General features: G+C 43.0%; 2 protein-coding genes across 5 annotated transcripts in view; both read left to right on the top strand.

The window, feature by feature from the left end:
- The window catches only part of LOC106576260 (transcription factor ETV6), a 40,634-nt gene extending 28,056 nt beyond the window's left edge, over positions 1 to 12,578 (top strand). For all 4 annotated transcript variants that reach the window (XM_082963921.1, XM_014153338.3, XM_014153337.3 and 1 more), the window contains exons 3-8: positions 6,940 to 7,104; positions 8,238 to 8,372; positions 10,852 to 11,433; positions 11,550 to 11,692; positions 11,802 to 11,902; positions 12,041 to 12,578. In XM_082963921.1, coding sequence (XP_082820047.1) covers positions 6,940 to 7,104; positions 8,238 to 8,372; positions 10,852 to 11,433; positions 11,550 to 11,692; positions 11,802 to 11,902; positions 12,041 to 12,143 — 1,229 coding nt within the window. In that variant the 3' untranslated portion in view covers positions 12,144 to 12,578. The remainder of the gene's footprint in view (positions 1 to 6,939; positions 7,105 to 8,237; positions 8,373 to 10,851; positions 11,434 to 11,549; positions 11,693 to 11,801; positions 11,903 to 12,040) is intronic.
- An 885-nt stretch (positions 12,579 to 13,463) lies between these two features.
- Positions 13,464 to 18,694, top strand: part of LOC106576259 (chemokine-like protein TAFA-2) — a 50,553-nt gene continuing 45,322 nt past the window's right edge. The window contains exon 1 of the mRNA XM_082963922.1: positions 13,464 to 14,050. The gene's annotated coding sequence lies outside the window, so the exon portion shown is untranslated. The remainder of the gene's footprint in view (positions 14,051 to 18,694) is intronic.

The following is an 18,694-nucleotide window of genomic DNA, read 5'->3' as shown; positions in this document are numbered from 1 at the left end:
GACAGATGCACGTGGCTCTTGGCTGCAGTAAGAAAGCCATCGCCATCTGTACCCATTCAACATAGCCTAGATTTAGATTTTATTACTTCTAAACAAAATAACTTTTTTGGGTTCTCATACACTTACAATTATGTTATGATTATAGCTTGAACAGTCAATAAGATTATATTTGGTTGTGATCTTTGCAAAATAACTGTTTTTGATGTCGCAGTTGTTAGCTAGAATGCTAATGCTCATTGACATAGTCTGTAGCAAAAGCTAGCCAAAGAGTAATTTTACTGGTTGAAGTTTTTTAAAGTAAAATGCAGTTGATTTGCGATGATGACACAAACATTCATACGAGCCTTAAAATCCCATTGTAATCCAAAAGTAGTGTGAAATGCTATCAAAAGCAAGATGTAAATAGAGGCTTTTTTTGCTGGCGTTCAATAAGAACTTCCCCGTGTTCTGCCACCAACTTGTGCGTATCGCTCTCGTGAGGCAATGTTTGCAAACACAGAAATGGGTCTATTGTACCTTGGCAGGTGTTTGTCCCTCCTGAGTCACTGTTGCAACAACAACCCCTTCCTCAAAATATTAATTCATTTAGACGGTTTTGCAGAGGAGGTCTTAGTCGCGCAATTTTGCATCTAGCTAAGGTATTTGGTGCAGTAATTCTTAAGTAAAAACATTTGCATGAAAAACTAGTCCGTGCACTGCATACAGTCTATCGAGCCAGGAAAGTCTGGCTCCGCGCTCAGGACTGATTTCTGAGAACAATATCTTTACAATATTATCTGTAAGCTGTCAAACTATTTTAAATAAAACATAAGCAACACACTGTTTATCAGTGTACAAAATCACTTGCTAGCTAGCAAAGTTCCAACTCTGTTTGTCAATTAAGCTAGCAAGTAGAAGCTAGCAGGCACATTGAGCAGCCAGGCCACAATCAGTTTATCAAGTCAGTGGCGAGTTGTGTGCTTCGGTGCTGTTTTTTAATTTTATTTTTTAAACTTTCTCACCATTTATTACCAGAATGTCAGTCTGTCTGGCAGTGTTTAATATGGAATCATGTTACAAAACAGGTCGCGGGGGATACATGATGCTTGGGAATGGGTTTTTGAATATTGAGAAGTGCTCTCTGATCGTCTCATTTTGCCCCAAAAAAGTGTCCGACTCGAGTGATTGACACTATCAAACATGGTCAAGGGTTATTTCAACATAACGTTGGCGAATCAGTTGTGTTATATAAACAAGTCTGAGGTGCTGTGTAATGGGCAGATCTGTTTCACTGTCTGCAGGTTCTGGCTGCTATGATTGGATAGAGCGCGTGCAGCTTCTTCTCTCGTGTTAGTGGGCATGATCGTAATCCATACCCAACCCCCCAGTAAGTCTCGACAAACTCATTTACAGAACTCCGTTTTGGATGAGACTGACTTCATGACCAAAATGATCCTATTTACACGTTGTAGATAATTTTGACACTACAATTGATGTTTCGAACTCATATCGATGCAACATATAACCAACTTCTCTGGTTTTAAACGGCCTAAGGGGCAGTTGACATTTTTAAGTGAAGGGCCTACTGCAGATGTCATTAGCATAGATGACATGCTAATTTCCATGACATTGTGGTTTAGTACAGAATAATTCTGGATGGAACAATGAGGTCAAACTGAGAACAGCTATTCACTTGAACATCTCAACCTCTAGCTGGGCTGATGTATGTTCCTAATACATCTGCATAATTTCGTATGCAACATGTCATATATATATATATATATATATATATATATATATATATATATATATATATATATATATATATATATATATATATATATAACCTTGAATCCTGTAAGGGTCTGTTAACGTGAAACATTGCATTTATTCTAAGTTCTTGGTTGGTATTCTATGGCTCAAAGCTCTCATTTGTTAACCAGTGTCCTCAATAAGATTTTAAAAAGTAGTCCGTTGAACCATTTTAAGAGCATAGCTAGCTCTGTTTTGTCTGTTTCAACAATGACCTCTATCTAGCATGTACACGTTCTGTGGTCTGTTTGCCCAAAGAGGAAGAAAGCATGGTAGTTGGTAGGTGTGCATTTAAGATTCACAAGTGTAGCTTTTTAGGTACAGCATTAGTACAGTACTACTCGTTCCTACATTTTCTAAAAGAGGGTTGGTTGGCCTTCTCTTATAAAAACGCATAAGTAGAATCAGTGAAGGCAGGAACTTGTTAAAAACAAACTACAGTACATGAGCCAGCTTGCCCCCAATGCACAACATACTGTCAAACAAGTTGCGCTACTTCCTGCCCATAAACCGAGCGTTTGATTGGTAATCTGTTTTATGCTTGTTTTGACTGGATGGAGTCCAATCCGGCTGGATTTGGAACACACAGTTTCCGATGAGGTAAAGTGTGTAGTTTGCATATTGACCTGGAGCGAGAGAAAGGAGGGGGGATAAAGTGAAGGACAGAAACGGGAAGAGTGAGAGAAGAGGGTGTGAGTAAGGGAAATGTGTAAGGTGTTACACCCTCATGTCTGACTCAAAAGGCTTCCTCTTCTCCCTCCTACCCTGCATGAAGAAAAGCTATTTTCAATCAAGAATGGAAGACAATATCCGCCTCTTCATTCAAGAAGGAAAGCAAACATTTGCAGCAAAGGTGAATGACTATAGAGAGCATTGATTCAGGAAACATACTTTTGACCTAAGTCAAAAGCATTTGCCAGCTTCTATAGCAGTTACAGTACATTCAAAAAAATATGTTATTATTCATTCCAGGTAAAACTGTACACACACACATTACTTGTCTGACCTTTTAGAGGTCTACAGAATGGACACATATTTCCCCTGTATGTTCTCTTTTGCTGAGAGAGTAGTTAAAGAGGTTGTGGAGGGTAACAACGAAACAAGATACCAGTGATCTCATCCCTTCTCTCCTTCATTCATCCCATGCGCTTCCGAGTTTCCCCGGCAACAGTGTGCATCAGTGTGTGTGTGTGTGTGTGTGTGTGCGCGCGTGTGCGTGCGGGGGCCTGCAAATCCACAGAGTGAAAATGATGTGTCATCAGAGAGGATTAGTAGCCCACGGTTTAGTCAAGGGCCTTTCGGGTGGATCCGCCGGTCGTGTTCGAGAGTGTTTCATCTCATACACAAACAGACTGCACACCAGAAACCCGAGATGGTGTCCAACAAAGACACGGATGGTGAAACGAGAGCGGGGGCTGAAATTGATTTGGTCATGAACACTGAAACAGTAAATCTGCAGGTTCTTACACAACTGAAATGTGAAAAGGATTGGGCGAAAGGGGAAACTTCTCTGACTCTGTGAGGGACAGAGTAAGATGTGGGGCTAATCAAAGAGCCACTGTCACTCTTTCCTCCTGATCTTTTTCTGGGTGCCTCAGCTTCTCTTTCTTCTCTCTCTTTCTCACCATGTGTTTGTCTGCTGAGTCTTAATATCCGTTTCTCTTCCTGTTGGTCTTCTTTTTTCTACCACTTCTCCGTTATTGTTTCTGGTTCCCATCACTCTCTATCTCCTCTCCCCTCCCCTGCTCTATCCTTTTCTCTCTCTGCTCTCTCCATTGCTGCTGAATGTTGATAAACCTCACAGCGTCGCTCCCTAACCTTACCGTAGGAAGTTTCCTGTGCTGAAATGGAGCCCATGCTGGATCGCTTCCTGCCCAAGCGTGTTTGACCCCCCCCCCCCCTCCCCCTCTGCTGGGCCCTGTGCAGATGGCTGGGTCCGGCAGGCCGGATCTCAGTGGAGTTTTGGCAGCGTTGTGCCTTCCCTCTCTTTCTCCTCTCTCTCTCTCCAGCCCTGGAGAGAACATACCACGGCAGTGACCTCACAACCAGGGCCTCCCTGCACGCCGTACGCATCACTAAGGTTATGTGATTAAGGGGTCACCCGTAGGCGACACAGCTGGTGGATGCTGAGCATATGGTAATTAGATCTGTTCTCTTGTTAGGTGCTACCTTACTGATGGTGTTTGTTCATGGTAGTCAATTGCATTGTTCGGTTGTTCAATCTAGAGCTGGCATTAGAATGAAAGGATATGAAAACATATTTCATTGGGACATTCTAAAATCCCTACAAACAATGGGCTGTAGTCCTCATGTTATTCTTGAACACCGGTATCCAACTGTTGTATGATTTACACCTTTTTACTCATAAAAGGGCTCTTTACTTGTCATATGTGACCCCTCAGGGGCCAATTGGCCCTGATTGAAAATCCAGCTCAGCTAGATAACCAGATGCATGGCCCCTGTGACAATCTGTAGTAGTTTTCACAGACTCTGGTTCTGGCTTGACTGTTTGTGGAGACTATCTAAGTAGACCCTGTGTAGTGATGGAATAGGCTGCATAAAACATTCCATTACACATCAAGTTGTTCACTGGCTATATAAACTCAGCAAAAAAAGAAATGGCCTCTCGCTGTCAACTGCTTTTATTTTCAGCACACTTAACAAATGTAAATATTTGTATGAACAAAACAAGACTCAACAACTGAGACATAAATTGAACAAGTTCCACAGACATGTGACTAACAAATGGAATAATGTGTCCCTGAACAAAGGGGGGGTCAAATCAAAAGTAACAGTCTGTATCTGGTGTGGCCACCAGCTGCATTAAGTACTGCAGTGCATCTCCTCATGGACTGCACCAGATTTGCCAGTTCTTGCTGTAAGATGTTACCCCACTCTTCCACCAAGGCACCTGCAAGTTCCCGGACATTTCTGAGGGGAATGGCCTTAGCCCTCAGCCTCCGATCCAACAGGTTCCAGACGAGCTCAATGGGATGGTGCGTTCCTGGTGTAACCCGGGCAGTTGTTGTTGCCATTTTGTACCTGTCCGGCAGGTGTGATGTTCAGATGTACCGATCCTGTGCAGGTGTTGTTACACGTGGTCTGCCACTGCGAGGACGATCAGCTGTCCGTCCTATCTCCCTGTAGCACTGTCTTAGGCGTCTCACAGTACGGACATTGCAATGTATTGCCCTGGCCACATCTGCAGTCCTCATGCCTCCTTGCAGAATGCCTAAGGCATGTTCACGCAGATGAGCAGGGACCCTGGGCATCTTTCTTTTGGTGTTTTTCAGAGTCAGTAGAAAGGCCTCTTTAGTGTCCTAAGTTTTCATAACTGTGACCTTAATTACCTACCGTCTGTAAGCTGTTAGTGTCTTAACGACCGTTCCACAGGTGCATGTTCATTAATTGTTTATGGTTCATTGAACAAGCATGGGAAATGGTTTAAATCCTTTACAATGAAGATCTGTGAAGTTATTTGGATTTTTACGAATTATTTTTGAAAGACAGGGTCCTGAAAAAGGGATGTTTATTTTTTTGCTGAGTTTAGTTATGTCCATACACTATATTCTAGATAAACTTTCCCTTCACAAGCCCTGCCAATCTCTCTAATCTATCTCAATATAGAAGGGAAGAGAGAAATGGGAAACTGGCAGTCTGAGACGTTTCTTTTTGTATTGATTGTTCCCTGTATAAAACGTTCTTTGTTTGACGGGCGGGGAAGCGATCTCTCTGAAACCGTGCACGGGTTCCGATTACTCCTGTGACAGTGACATTGCGCGCGCTGCCGGCCAAAGATAACATCTGTCCCATTCCAAGAGGAAGTGTTTGAGGCCTGGCGATAAGTGAGACGTAGAAACTGCTGCTCTTTGTCTGGTGTAGGCGTGATGGATGCTGCTCTGGTGGTTTGCTGTGTGTGGGGTGAAGCACAACGATACTGTAAATCTGTTCACAGGTTACAGGTTAGAGCCTAGTATGAATGTAAATATAGGCCACCCAGTACCCAATGACGTCATCTCGATCATGGCTCTCCAACGCTGTTCCTGGGGAGAGACTCTCCTGCTACAGATGCCAGAGAAAACAGTTCCTGACAAACAACAATTACTTTTCTGTCAATGATTTATGTGCTAAACATCTCGTACTCTCAATTGCAAAATGATGAGCAAGACTGGGAATACAATACAACTTGACTCATATGCCGTATAAACCCGTGATAAGGCTTTCTAGCTGATATGAATTACATGCTGTTTACTTTCTAGACATCTACTGCTCTCTGATTCCCGCGGTCACACACGCCATTGTTTTCCCTTTGAATACTATTGTATTGTTCATGTGTGGGTTTAACGAAAAATGTAATGTGATTTTTATGACATCAATTTCCTGAAAGAATTATAGAATGCAACTGAAGGTTTGATTTAACCACATTGTTATTGCTTAGGTTACAAGGAACAAGGTTATCATTTTCTAAGTTATGTTCCCAGACACACATTCATGGTGAGCGTTGATTTCTGGGCTATTGCTCATTGCAGTCAGTCACTAATGCGTTTGGGCGATCCATCAGTGCAGATGTTTTGCTCTCGTAAGTTCCCACGGCAGTGAAAGAAATATTTCAGAGCCTGAAGGGTGAAAAACGTCAGAGCTGTTTCCTCTGGTATTCCTCAGTGTGTCCTTGCCATTTATGCACTATGCATTAGATTAGTCTAATACACATGTAGTTATACACTATGTTTTAGACTGACTGAGAGAAAGCCACAGGCTTTCCTTTGCAAACTAAATCTACCAAGGTTAACTCAAATATTGACAAACGTGAAGCAAATATGAAATGAACTCGCTGTATGTGAGCATGCATGACTGAAGTTTCAGCTTTCTTGTTCGACACCTCCATTCCTGCACTCTGCTTATCTCACCTCATACACTCCCCCCCTTCTCCCCCCCCCCCCCCCCCTCCGCTAATCTTTGAATCAATCCCTCTTACTTTGATCTCCTTCCCTCATTTCCCTTTTTACTGGCACCTCTGTCTCTTTCCTCCCTCTCTCCCTTTGCTCCTTCCTTTACTTCCCCTTGGTCTCCCTCCTCCCCAACACTTTACTCTCTCTCTTCTACCACTCATCTCTCCCTCCTATCCCCCCTCGCTCCCTCCACCCCCAGGCCTGCAGCCGGTGTTCTGGAGCAGGGAGGACGTGGGCCAGTGGTTGCGCTGGGCCGAGAGGGAGTTTGCCCTGCGGCCCAACACCAGCGGCAGCTTCCAGATGAACGGCAAGGCCCTGCTCCTCCTCACCAAGGAGGACTTCCGCTTCCGGTCGTCCCACTCCGGTACGCCCACCTCCCACGGCCCTTATTAATTCAAACGGTTGCTATGTTATTAGAACACATTTTTCTAACAACATGCTCATGTTTAACAATAATTAATACTGAAGGGGGAATGACTTTGGAGAAATGGCACACTGACCTAAGATAATGGCCATGTGTTTAGGGCATACACTGAATGTCTTTTATAGACCTTTAGCCTATATTTGTAAAATATGTCGATAGATCTGCTCAGCTGGAAGAAAGCAAGATGAAGAGCAATATCAGGGGATTTAGCAGCTGCCTTAGTGGAGTTGCTGTCTGTCTTTATTGTTGGGGGGAGGAAGTAGGAGACTGGTTGGGTAAACGGCCGATCAGGAAGTGCAAACCGACCTTAACCGTCACCTGCTAACACCAGGAATTTCCCCTGCAGTGCCGTGTTAAACAGCAGGGCCAGAAAGTGAGAACTGAAAGGGGTTTATGTGTGCAAGTGTGTGTGCCTGTGGCGTCTTCACTTCCTTTATGAGAACCATTTCCTTGATGTTCTGACGGGAAGCCTCTCAAATTGAAGTGAAAAAACTCCCTCCATTCTATTGATTCTCTTTGAGGGAAATACTCTCTCAGAGCCCTTCATATACAGGTAGTGAGTTAAATCTTTCAGGGTGGCCTAATAATGCAATTTTTACACATTGAGCATAAACGGTGTTATGCTAATGACATCTCTGTTGTAGAAGATACTACACTTTTTTTCTTATCGTCTGACACAATCAACCTAGCCTTAACACAGGAATCTAGGAGTGAGTCACATGGTTGGTTTATGACTAGACTTACCATTAGGATTCTGTCACGTCCATGACCACCTCAAGTAGGCTGCTTTGTAGGAGAACGGACGAGGTACGGAAGTTGCTAGGCAATAATATCAAGTCTTGAAACGGTCTTGGCAAGTCTTGGCAGGCAGATTCATTAGCAACACTATGACTCTTGTCTTGATCTGTTGGCATCATTTACCATCTGTTTGGTCCACACATGTTCTAAAACGTTTTTTTTTTATCCTTTTGATTACATTGATTGACAGCTGCTGCCATGTCTATGGGGTGCACCATTGGAGGGGCTCATACGGTTATGTCTGACCTCTAACCACTGACCTGTGTATTCTGCAGGGGACGTCCTGTACGAGCTGCTGCAGCACATCCTGAAGCAAAGGAAGCCGCACGTCTCCTACCCCTCCGCCTACTTCCCCAGCAACTCCTTCCACCCTCTGCCAGAGGGAGCTCTCCAGCACCACAAACTGGAAGGTCAGTGATGTTCATTAGGGCACACTGTAGCAAAGGGCTTTGTAACAGCAAATTAAAGTCTGTGTTCAGACAAGTTCATGTTGTACATTGCGTTTCACTCTCCCTACTGAACACCAGCCTGATGGTGTTCTTGAGATCAGCCAGTCCACTTGGAAAGCATTTCTCAGACCAATATGAAATCAACTTATTAGCCTATGGGGGGGAAAAACAACAACATTTGAGGCCCACCATGGAGTGGAATATTGAACGCATCACCATTGCGTCACTTTCATGACAATATTATTTTGTTATTCATCAAACTTGTCTGCCAGAAGGATTTTGCAATTCTGTTCTTGCCTAGGGGAATTTGTCATGTGTAATTCCCCCTGAAGAACCCAACTGATCTGACTTCTGTGTCACAGGAGTTACTCAACAATCTTAGACGGTGGCTTCAATTCAAGTATTTAATTACACATGATTAGCGAAAATCAGTTGGTCTCTTAAATACAAGTAAAACTAAATGCATGCTCTTCAACCGATCGCTACCTGCCCGCCCGTCCAGCATCACTACTCTGGACGGTTCTGACTTAGAATATGTGGACAACTACAAATACCTAGGTTTCTGGTTAGACTGTAAACTCTCCTTCCAGACTCACATCAAACATCTCCAATCCAAAGTTAAATCTAGAATTGGCTTCCTATTTCGCATCAAAGCATCCTTCACTCATGCTGCCAAACATACCCTCGTAAAACTGACCATCCTACCGATCCTCGACTTCGGCAATGTCATTTACAAAATAGCCTCCAATACCCTACTCAATAAACGGGATGCAGTCTATCACAGTGCCATCCGTTTTGTCACCAAAGCCCCATATACTACCCACCACTGCGACCTGTACGCTCTTGTTGGCTGGCCCTCGCTTCATGCTCGTCGCCAAACCCACTGGCTCCAGGTCATCTACAAGACCCTGCTAGGTAAAGTCCCCCCTTATCTCAGCTCACTGGTCACCATAGCAACGCCCACCTGTAGCACTCGCTCCAGCAGGTATATCTCTCTGGTCACCCCCAAAGCCAATTCCTCCTTTGGCCGTCTCTCCTTCCAGTTCTCTGCTGCCAATGACTGGAACGAACTACAAAAATCTCTGAAACTGGAAACACTTATCTCCCTCACTAGCTTTAAGCACCAGCTGTCAGAGCAGCTCACAGATCACTGCACCTGTACATAGCCCATCTATAATTTAGCCCAAACAACTACCTCTTCCCCTACTGTATTTATTTATTTATTTATTTTTCTCCTTTGCACCCCATTATTTCTATTTCTACTTTGCACTTTCTTCCACTACAAATCTACCATTCCAGTGTTTTACTTGCTATATTGTATTTACTTTGCCACCATGGCCTTTTTGCCTTTACCTCCCTTATCTCACCTCATTTGCTCACATTGTATATAGACTTATTGTTCTACTGTATTATTGACTGTATGTTTGTTTTACTCCATGTGTAACTCTGTGTTGTTGTATGTGTCGAACTGCTTTGCTTTATCTTGGCCAGGTCACAGTTGTAAATGAGAACTTGTTCTCAACTTGCCTACCTTTTTTTTTTTTTTTTTAATGTAGCAATACAATTACGAGAAAGCATCTCAAGTATGCTTTAAGTGAATCTGACACAAGTAACAAGTGGTTCAATGGTCTACTGTAGAGAGAGGTGTTTAAGTCTCTGTTTACTATCCACCTGAAAAGAGGAGGGACTTCACCTTCTTCGTGCTACACTTTGGACTCCTTTCCCTGGCATGGATAGAAGGAAATAGGAGCGAGGGGAGGAGAGGTGTGGGGTTGAGGTGTTGACAGTGAAACCTGCTCCACAAGGAAATGCTTCTATATTTAAACAACCTTTGGTCTAGGAGTTGATTATCTACAGTTCCTCATCTCTACATGTTTTATAGGGGAAGTGATTGGGTTAGACGATTAAGATGCTCAGGACTTCCTTGTTGTTCAGTATGCTAGTTTTGGTATGCAGAAGCAAAGATATTTCTTTCTTGCTTAGAGGCAAAGAATACTAGCTATTCACATGTAAACACTGTAAGTAAATGGGTACTCTACATGTTGTAATGTCCTATCCAGTAGAGGACAGTTCAAATTCATCACTAATAATCTACCACCCATATACATTGAGACATGATGAAGTTTGTAAATGTCTGTAGTGACATCTACTGGACATAATGTAAATATGTTTTGAAACATATCCTAGGGGCGGCAGGTAGCCTAGTGGTTAGAGCATTGGGCCAGTAACCGAAAGGTTGCTGGATCGAATCCCCGAGCTGACAAAGTAAAAATCTGTCATTCTGAGCAAGGCAGTTAACCCGAAGACGTGGATGTCGATTTAAGGCAGCCCCCGCACCTGTCTGATTCAGAGGGGTTGGGTTAAATGAAGAAGATACATTTCAGTTGAAGGCATTCAGCTGTACAACTGACTAGGTATCCCCCTTTCCCCTTCATTGCAGAAACGGTACGGCGGACACCACGCAGTACAGAGCTCCAGCACCCACCCACCATTGAGCTCCGACACCGCTCCCGCTCACCACACCACCCCGCTCCACGCCTCTCCCCCCTGGACCCCAACTACCCACGCCCTGGTGCCGAGGACCACCTCCAGACGTCGTCCCAGCTGCCCGACAGCAACCACCACCTGCCCGAGGACTTGTACACTCTGTCAGTGTCCCCAGTCGCCCCTAACGGCCGCTGCGCCACACCCCGCGAGGCCCCCTGCCCAGGCAGCCCCGGGTGCCAGGACGCTGCCCCCCCTCGTGTCATCCAGCTCATGCCCAGTGCCATCATGCACCCCCTGCTGCTCAGCCCAGGGCGAGGAGGTGGCGCTGGAGAATTCAGGCATGGCCGTGGGGGGCCACCACTTCAGGCCCCCCATGAAAACGGGCGTGAGGGGAAGGGCCACATCCAGCTGGCACTGGCCCACCACCAGCAGCACACTCTGCATCAGCAGGAGGAGGCGCTCTACAGGAACCACCACGTCATCGTGCCCGTCTCGCCACCAGAGGAGCAGGCAATGCCCATTGGACGGATAGCAGGTAACTAACACTCCTAACTACTCAGGGTTCATCTTAGAGGGTGTGGCTAGAAAACAGTTGAAGTTAACAGGTACTGTCTGAAATGTGTCACACCTCTAACGTGTTTGTGTTCCCAGACTGCAGGCTGCTGTGGGACTACGTCTACCAGCTCCTCTCAGACAGCCGGTACGAGAACTACATCCGCTGGGAGGACACAGAGACCAAAGTCTTCCGCATCATGGACCCCAACGGCCTGGCTCGCCTGTGGGGGAACCACAAGGTAACGAACTACACCCCCCAGTGTTTGATTGGAAAAGGCATTTTCCTGCAGTGCCGGTTTTCTTAAAGTTCTGTGTTGACATTATATCTTGTTCCATTGGTTGTAACAGAACAGGACCAATATGACGTACGAGAAGATGTCACGAGCACTGAGACACTACTACAAACTGAACATTATCAGGAAAGAGCCAGGACAGAGACTCTTATTCAGGTATGGTAGGGTTTAGTTAAAAACCCAATAATTATTTGAAGTAAAAAAAAAAAATATATATATATATATAATCACACACCTTCACACACTTGTCCAGTTTGAGTTAATGATTAACCACTGTGTGTATGTGTGGTTCAGGTTCATGAAAACCCCAGATGAGATTATGAGTGGACAGACTGACAGGCTGGAGCACATAGAGTCGGACACAGATGATCAAATCTACATCAAAGAGGAGTGCTGAGGCCTCTGGGAAATGGAGTCCACTAAAGTGATGAACTACTACAGCCGCTGATGCCTTTCGGAAAGCAGCTCGAACAATCGTTTCAAACCGAGAGCGCCCGGACATTCACTCTATCCAAAACTCAGATGAACTTGACGGTGACGTCTCTCTGCCTTTTTAAAACTATATAAGGTTTTCTTTCCAGACAAATCTTATCAGTTTTCTGTCTTAATTCAAGGAGTTCAAAGGACCTGGTGAAAAGTATATCTCATAAGACATTCCTTTTCCCTGAACTGCCACAGCAAATCAATCATTTCATGCTTGTCATGTCATATTGTTGATTTTTCTTCCCCACGTGTGCATTAAGTATAAGAAAATGTTGCAATTTGTGCAAATAATGGGAGGTGGTGTGTAGCTGGAACATTTTCACCACAGAATAAATATTTTTGAATAATTTGTATGGCTGACCTTTTTAAAATGCATCTGACCTTATTGCCTGAAGCATAAGTCTAGCAATCATTCCTGAAACGATTGAATGAAGTGATATGTAGGCGAAATGTATGGTGCCTTTTTTTCCTTTTTTTTTAACATAACTGCCAACATCAAGTTTGGAACTTATTCTGAAACAATCCACATGGTGGCAATGCTGCACCACTTTTGACTGTAAACCAACATAGTTCACTGCACTGTAGTCCAAGTCCAGCTCTATTGAACTTCACAAGGAATTAAAAGTCCAATGCAGCCTTTATCTCAATGTCAAATAATTTCCAGGTAACAATTAAGTACCTCACTGCGATTTTTGTTTTCAATTAAAATGGTCAAAAAGAAACAAAAATTGCAACGTAGCAAAGAGCAATTTCTCATTGTCATCATGTTCATAATTTCACAATATTATTCCAACCTTATAGTGTGGGAAAATATATACAACACAAGAAATTCACGTTTTTGACTGCACTGCGCCTTTAAGAGGTTTTAATTAAAGTCTGTGTGTGATCCAACCACACCTGTTTTCACATAAGACAATTAAAAGGTATACAAATTACTTATGCAAAACTGGGTTCCCTAAGGCTCACATCTGCCAAAGTTAAATTAAATCTTGCACATTACTAAACCAATGCAAATACTACCCCTAAGCTATAATGTCATGTCTCTTACAACTTTCAAAAATCATATTTAACTATATCATGATGCAATTCAATGTCATGTATCGAAATTCCCATTGATCGTATTTGCGCAAAACTGAGCAGACATTTTTGTGTAGTCTCTTGATATGATTAACCAATGCAGGCTTATTAGTGTGTTTACGCCAGTGGCGATGGATAGTGTTAGTGGCCTTGTGCCACTATGATGGGTTATTCACGAGTCTGTGATGAGCGCAGCGGTCGGTAGGTGTTTGTATGATGATAAATTAGTGCGCACCGCGTGCGTGTAGTCAGTCTCTGATGGAACTCAGTGGAATACAGACTGGTGCCGCAACTGAGGCAGAAGTCGGGACAATTTCACTTCAATTTTGAGTTTATTGCATTTTTTTTTATTAGGTTATATTTTATTTTCTCTCACTTCAAGGGTGATCACACTCCGTTAAGACTAGGGGAAACAATTATGACAGTGTATTCACACATTGGACAATAAATAGCCTGACAATCAGAAAGCATAATAGGACGAGAAAGCACCCGAATAATTTTCTGTGCTCTATCAATCTACAGTCGAGTATTTGTTCCAAGAAAACGAGCAGTGTTTCATTTGTGTGCGCGTGGATTTAATTTTCGGATATCTATCACTGTGTCAAGCAATATTGGACCCGTCCTACACAAATCTAGGCTGTGCTGATGTTGCCCGCGGACAGACGCACCGCTGGATTGTAGCAGTGCTGATGGATTAAAGGGCAACCTTAACCTTTGGAGGGCGCGAAGGGAGCGGGGCAGCAGGTATGAAAAGCATGATTTTAGCATACTTGGTCAATTTTGTGCGCCCTATAATGATAGCTACTGACACTTTCTTTCAATAAAAAAGTGTGCGCAGTCAAGCACCATTTTATTTTTATTGCGTGCTACAAGAGAATTGGTCTACAAGGAGCTCACCTACTAGGCACACGCCATTTCAACGTCTAGTTTTGATTTACATTTGATTGAGTTGTCAACTAACGTGAATTCAACGTGAAATAATCAATGTAAAAATGTCATTGGATTTAGGTTCAAAGTTGGGTGAAAAAAAGAGGACCTTTCCATAGTTAATTACTTTTTGCAAATCCAATCAGTTTTCCACCTTGATTCAACGTCATCACATTAGTTATTGTTGAAATGATGTGGAAACAACGTTGATTCAACCACTTTTTGCCCTTGTGGGCGTTCTCAAGAAGTGCTTAACTTGAATCTCATCAATATCCAATCAACTCTGAAATAATTAGCGCGATAATGTCTGGGTTCGTTTTAGTCTTGATGTTGATTAAACTAGCTCACAGCATGAGTTTAATTACCAGTCAATCGCCCTCATCTCGAGAAAGTGCACCTCGAGTGATGTGTGGACCTGCATTTATTAGGCTATGCCAACTGCATCCGCTCATTATTTATTTTCTCTCATCAAAAGTTTAACCACTGAAATTTCTGGCATCGTTGTAACTATTTAGATTATCTTTACAATTAGAAATCAGACATCCCTTAATCCTTCTGTCCCTGAAATATGGTTCAACTGTCAAGTTAGTAGTCTATTTGGTCTTGGGGCCGTTAATAGGGGAAACCCATATATGGTGATTCTCCATCCACTCATTTTATACACAGACATCTATTGGTCTGCCGACAGTGCAACCATTGTTTATTCAGTGGGCTGCCATACAAGACAGAGCTGCCTCTTCAACATTGGTCCACTGTCAACGTCCAATACTAAATAGGCTTGTAAATTAACAGGCTAAATGCATCAGAAGGGCAATGGTGTCCTCTGGATAGTCATGCAACCTAATGACTAGCTGTTCAACCCAAGACAGTATACCAGAACAAAAGCATAGGGGACTTATTTAGGCCAACTGAAATCTATGATAACATTTAAAAACAACATGGATGCAAAACTACAAACATGCTCTCTCACTGTGGAGAAGCAAAATGTGTTTTGGTCTGATCAAAACCTGGGTTTTCAATCAAATAGATTGGCTCTCTTTCTATTTTACTGTATGCCTGCACCTTACACCCTCTACCAATTCAGAGGCACATGAGGTGTTCTTGCATCACCACCAGCAGAGTAAAGATTTGAGAGGCTTGATATGAAATAGACTGCAAAATGTGGTCTCATCCTACTGGCAGTCAGAGCAAGTTAATGACAGCCTTGATACATACCATGATACACTATAAAAGATCCAAAGTAAATGTGGAGTCTGAAGAGCATTGTGGTGTTCAGGTATGACATTATCATAAATCTCAGTCAATAGAATATCTAAGCTGTTTGTCAGGCTGCTACTTAAAATATCCCATATTTGTATCTCTCCTGCTCATCTTGTGTCATACTGACATTGTTAATCAGATGACATGAGCATTTGTCACCAGTGACAATTATATTACACCTCATGGAGAGGGCATATGGATTTCACTCTCACGTTAGTGAGCACGCACACACACACAGGTGCATGCATAGTAGTTAGTCAACATCAATAACATCTACTGACAACTGCCTCAACTCCCTCAGACAGACAATTGATGGGCACATCCCTGGCTCTCAGCAGACTGGCTACACTGTGAGGGGACATAACACAGAGGAATGCCCTCTCCAGCTGGGTGACCTGGTGCCAACTGTCTGCAGCTGTCTGGCCAGAGCCGGATGATGATTCTCCAATGTCACATCCCTGGTGTGTACTGTGCCCTTTCCCATTCAGGGCATTACCATTGATCCATCCATCTATGAATTTGAGAGTGGTTACATTTCCCTTAGCTCATTCCTTTATTAAATTATCAAACAAAGTGGCAGGTGTTAGGCTGTTGAAATGACAGATTAGGCTTTTAAATGAGCAAAATGTCTTATTGGTAGGTTATGAACCCTACATTGACCTGCTGCTATATTAACACATAAACCATTGTGGTTCAAGTCCCTCTGGAGCTTTTCTGTAATGTCTGGCTTGACCTTTCAGTAAGAGTCAATGAGGCGTCCTAGTTCAGGGCTTCCCAAAGTGGAGTCTGAGGAGGTACTGCAGGGGTCCATGGCAAGACCTCAAGACCTCAATATGTCTATTTTTTTGTATACCCTTTTTATGAATATTGCTAGCAAGAACAGTTTAATACATTTTGTACGAGTTGCGGGGAAAAAGTTGAGTGTATAATACATTGTGGATGAATAATATTACATTGTGTGTTCTTAACCTTTTAGATGCCCAACATGGACCTGGGAGGCTCACAGGGATATTTGTATACACAGTACTCCATCATTTACAAAACATTTTTTGTACTCAATTCTTCTTGTATTCCCCCAAATGTTGTTTTGAACATAATGCAATGTAATTTAAGCTTTAAAACGGCAGCTCTTTCACTCTGCCCTATGGCAAAATGTGTAGAATTGCAATAAATGGCAAAATGTTCTCTTTCTCGGGGTCTGATACTTGATTAGTCCAGCCATGCACTGCAGAAGTCATAGTAAAACTGCTTGTATGCTATTTCAATCACTCTCTAAATAAGAGTTGTGTTCTGATATTCTGAGAGGGTGTCCCTGATGCCAAAAAGTTTGTAAACCCTTCTCCTAGTTCATGAGTTTGTTTTGACGACGTGCTGATGTTTTAAAGTTGTAAACTAATTCTACAGATTGATAAGGGTCACGGAGGTACATGACCTATAGTCCTAATGGTGATTCTATAAAATCAATACATTGTGGATTTAATCTAGTAGACCATTTCTCTTATCAGACCTAGGTTACATGGGTAGAATATCCTTCAAAAGGACACACAAACTAAATAGATGTAGCATATGACCTCAAGTACTTTTGTCACAACTTTTAATATCAATGCGACATATCCTTGGTGTCACTTGAAAGGCATTGGAATGTGATACATTTTATATTATTCCGCAAAGAGAGAACCTATACTGTAGCTCTCGACTGTTCTGGGCTCCATTTTCTTTGTGATCAAAACAAAAGACTTCAGAGGCCAAGCTCTCGCTCCTTTCTGAAGAAACTATAGAAATGTGTGAAAAAAATTGGTAGTTGATTGTCACCCGCTGTGCCTGCGTTTGATGTAAGTCGGAAGCGAGGGCTTTTTTCCCCCTCTCTCTGCCTGTCCCATTCTTTTTGATCAGCCTTTTCCAATTGGAGTTTAAACTAATTCACCAGCCGCAGAATAAATATGAGAGCAGAAATGCCAAAATAACAGCAAGTCCCGCCCCTCACCACCACCTATCTAACACCCCCCCCCCCCCCCACACACACACACACACACAGTTAACATACACCTCATACATGTTATTTCCCTCTCTCCTACTTTCTCCCCCTTGCTCTCTATCCAATCAAATGGGCTTTGGCACTCTAGTGCCAGGGTTTTGCTAGGTCCTCCCAGGATCCATTTGCCAGTGCGGACGCGTTCGTTAGCATCATGTCCACCTTCATTAGTCTTTGTTTAGAGGCTGAAGGCTTTGTTCCTTTTCCAATTTAACACATTGTCCGTGGTGTTTTCGACAATGTTCGCATCTCTCTGCCTTCCCCTCCCTCTCCATCTCTTTTGTGCTCTCTCACTCTTTTATTCTCTCTCTCTCTCATTCTCTCTTTCCCTCTTGTCTCTGGAGAGGTACATTGTATATTTCACCATCAAATAATACTGAGTGAAGCATAGCTGTTTGGCACTGTGTTGTGCATCACATGCTTCTATAAGTGGTGGTTTCAATTTAGTAGGAGGAAAGAGGTTTATTGTAGGATTAGCTATTGTGAAATATAGAGCATTTCACCATGTATTGAGTCACTTCCTGTTTGTGTGTTCTACTGACTAAAGGGTACTACATTGGCCTATCAAACTGGCCCTGTGAATCGTCTGTTTACTGTGGAATGTGATGGCTTTAAGTGGGTGGCCGAGTAAGTACTTGCCGTTGTCGACAGCCACTGCCTTTTTAGACCCACAGACAACATTACTTACACAATTATAAAAAAGTAGGTTATTGAACTTGATGCTCTTCTAAGTTCCATGTTGTTGACCAAGCCCACTGGGCAAAAACTGGTTGAATCAACGTTGTTTCCACGTACTTTTAACCAAAAATTTAATTACATTGAATCAAACGTGGAAAACTGATTTGGATTTGCAAAAAGTCATCAGTTTCTTTTTTTTCACCCAACTTTTAACCTAAATCTAATGGCAGGGTGACATGTTTGGTCGATTTCACGTTGAATTCACGTTAGTTGACAACTCAACCAAATGTAAATCAAAACTAGACGTTGAATTGACGTCTGTGCCCAGTGGGATGCTTTGTTACGGTTTCCATGCTCATTACATGCGTACTCCATGTGTGCACACCAATCGAACATAACTATACCCTCTCTCTTTCTCTATACTTGTGATTGTCTCCGAAGATGACTGGCAGCCATTGCTATCCCAGAATCCTCTTCTGGTGCGGTGGCTA

The sequence above is a fragment of the Salmo salar genome, chromosome 17, assembly GCF_965601325.2.
Source record: "Salmo salar chromosome 17, fSalSal1, whole genome shotgun sequence".
Classification (NCBI taxonomy): Eukaryota; Metazoa; Chordata; class Actinopteri; order Salmoniformes; family Salmonidae; genus Salmo; species Salmo salar.
Note: the sequence above shows the minus strand (reverse complement) of the source record. Positions and strands in the feature narration are given on the sequence as shown.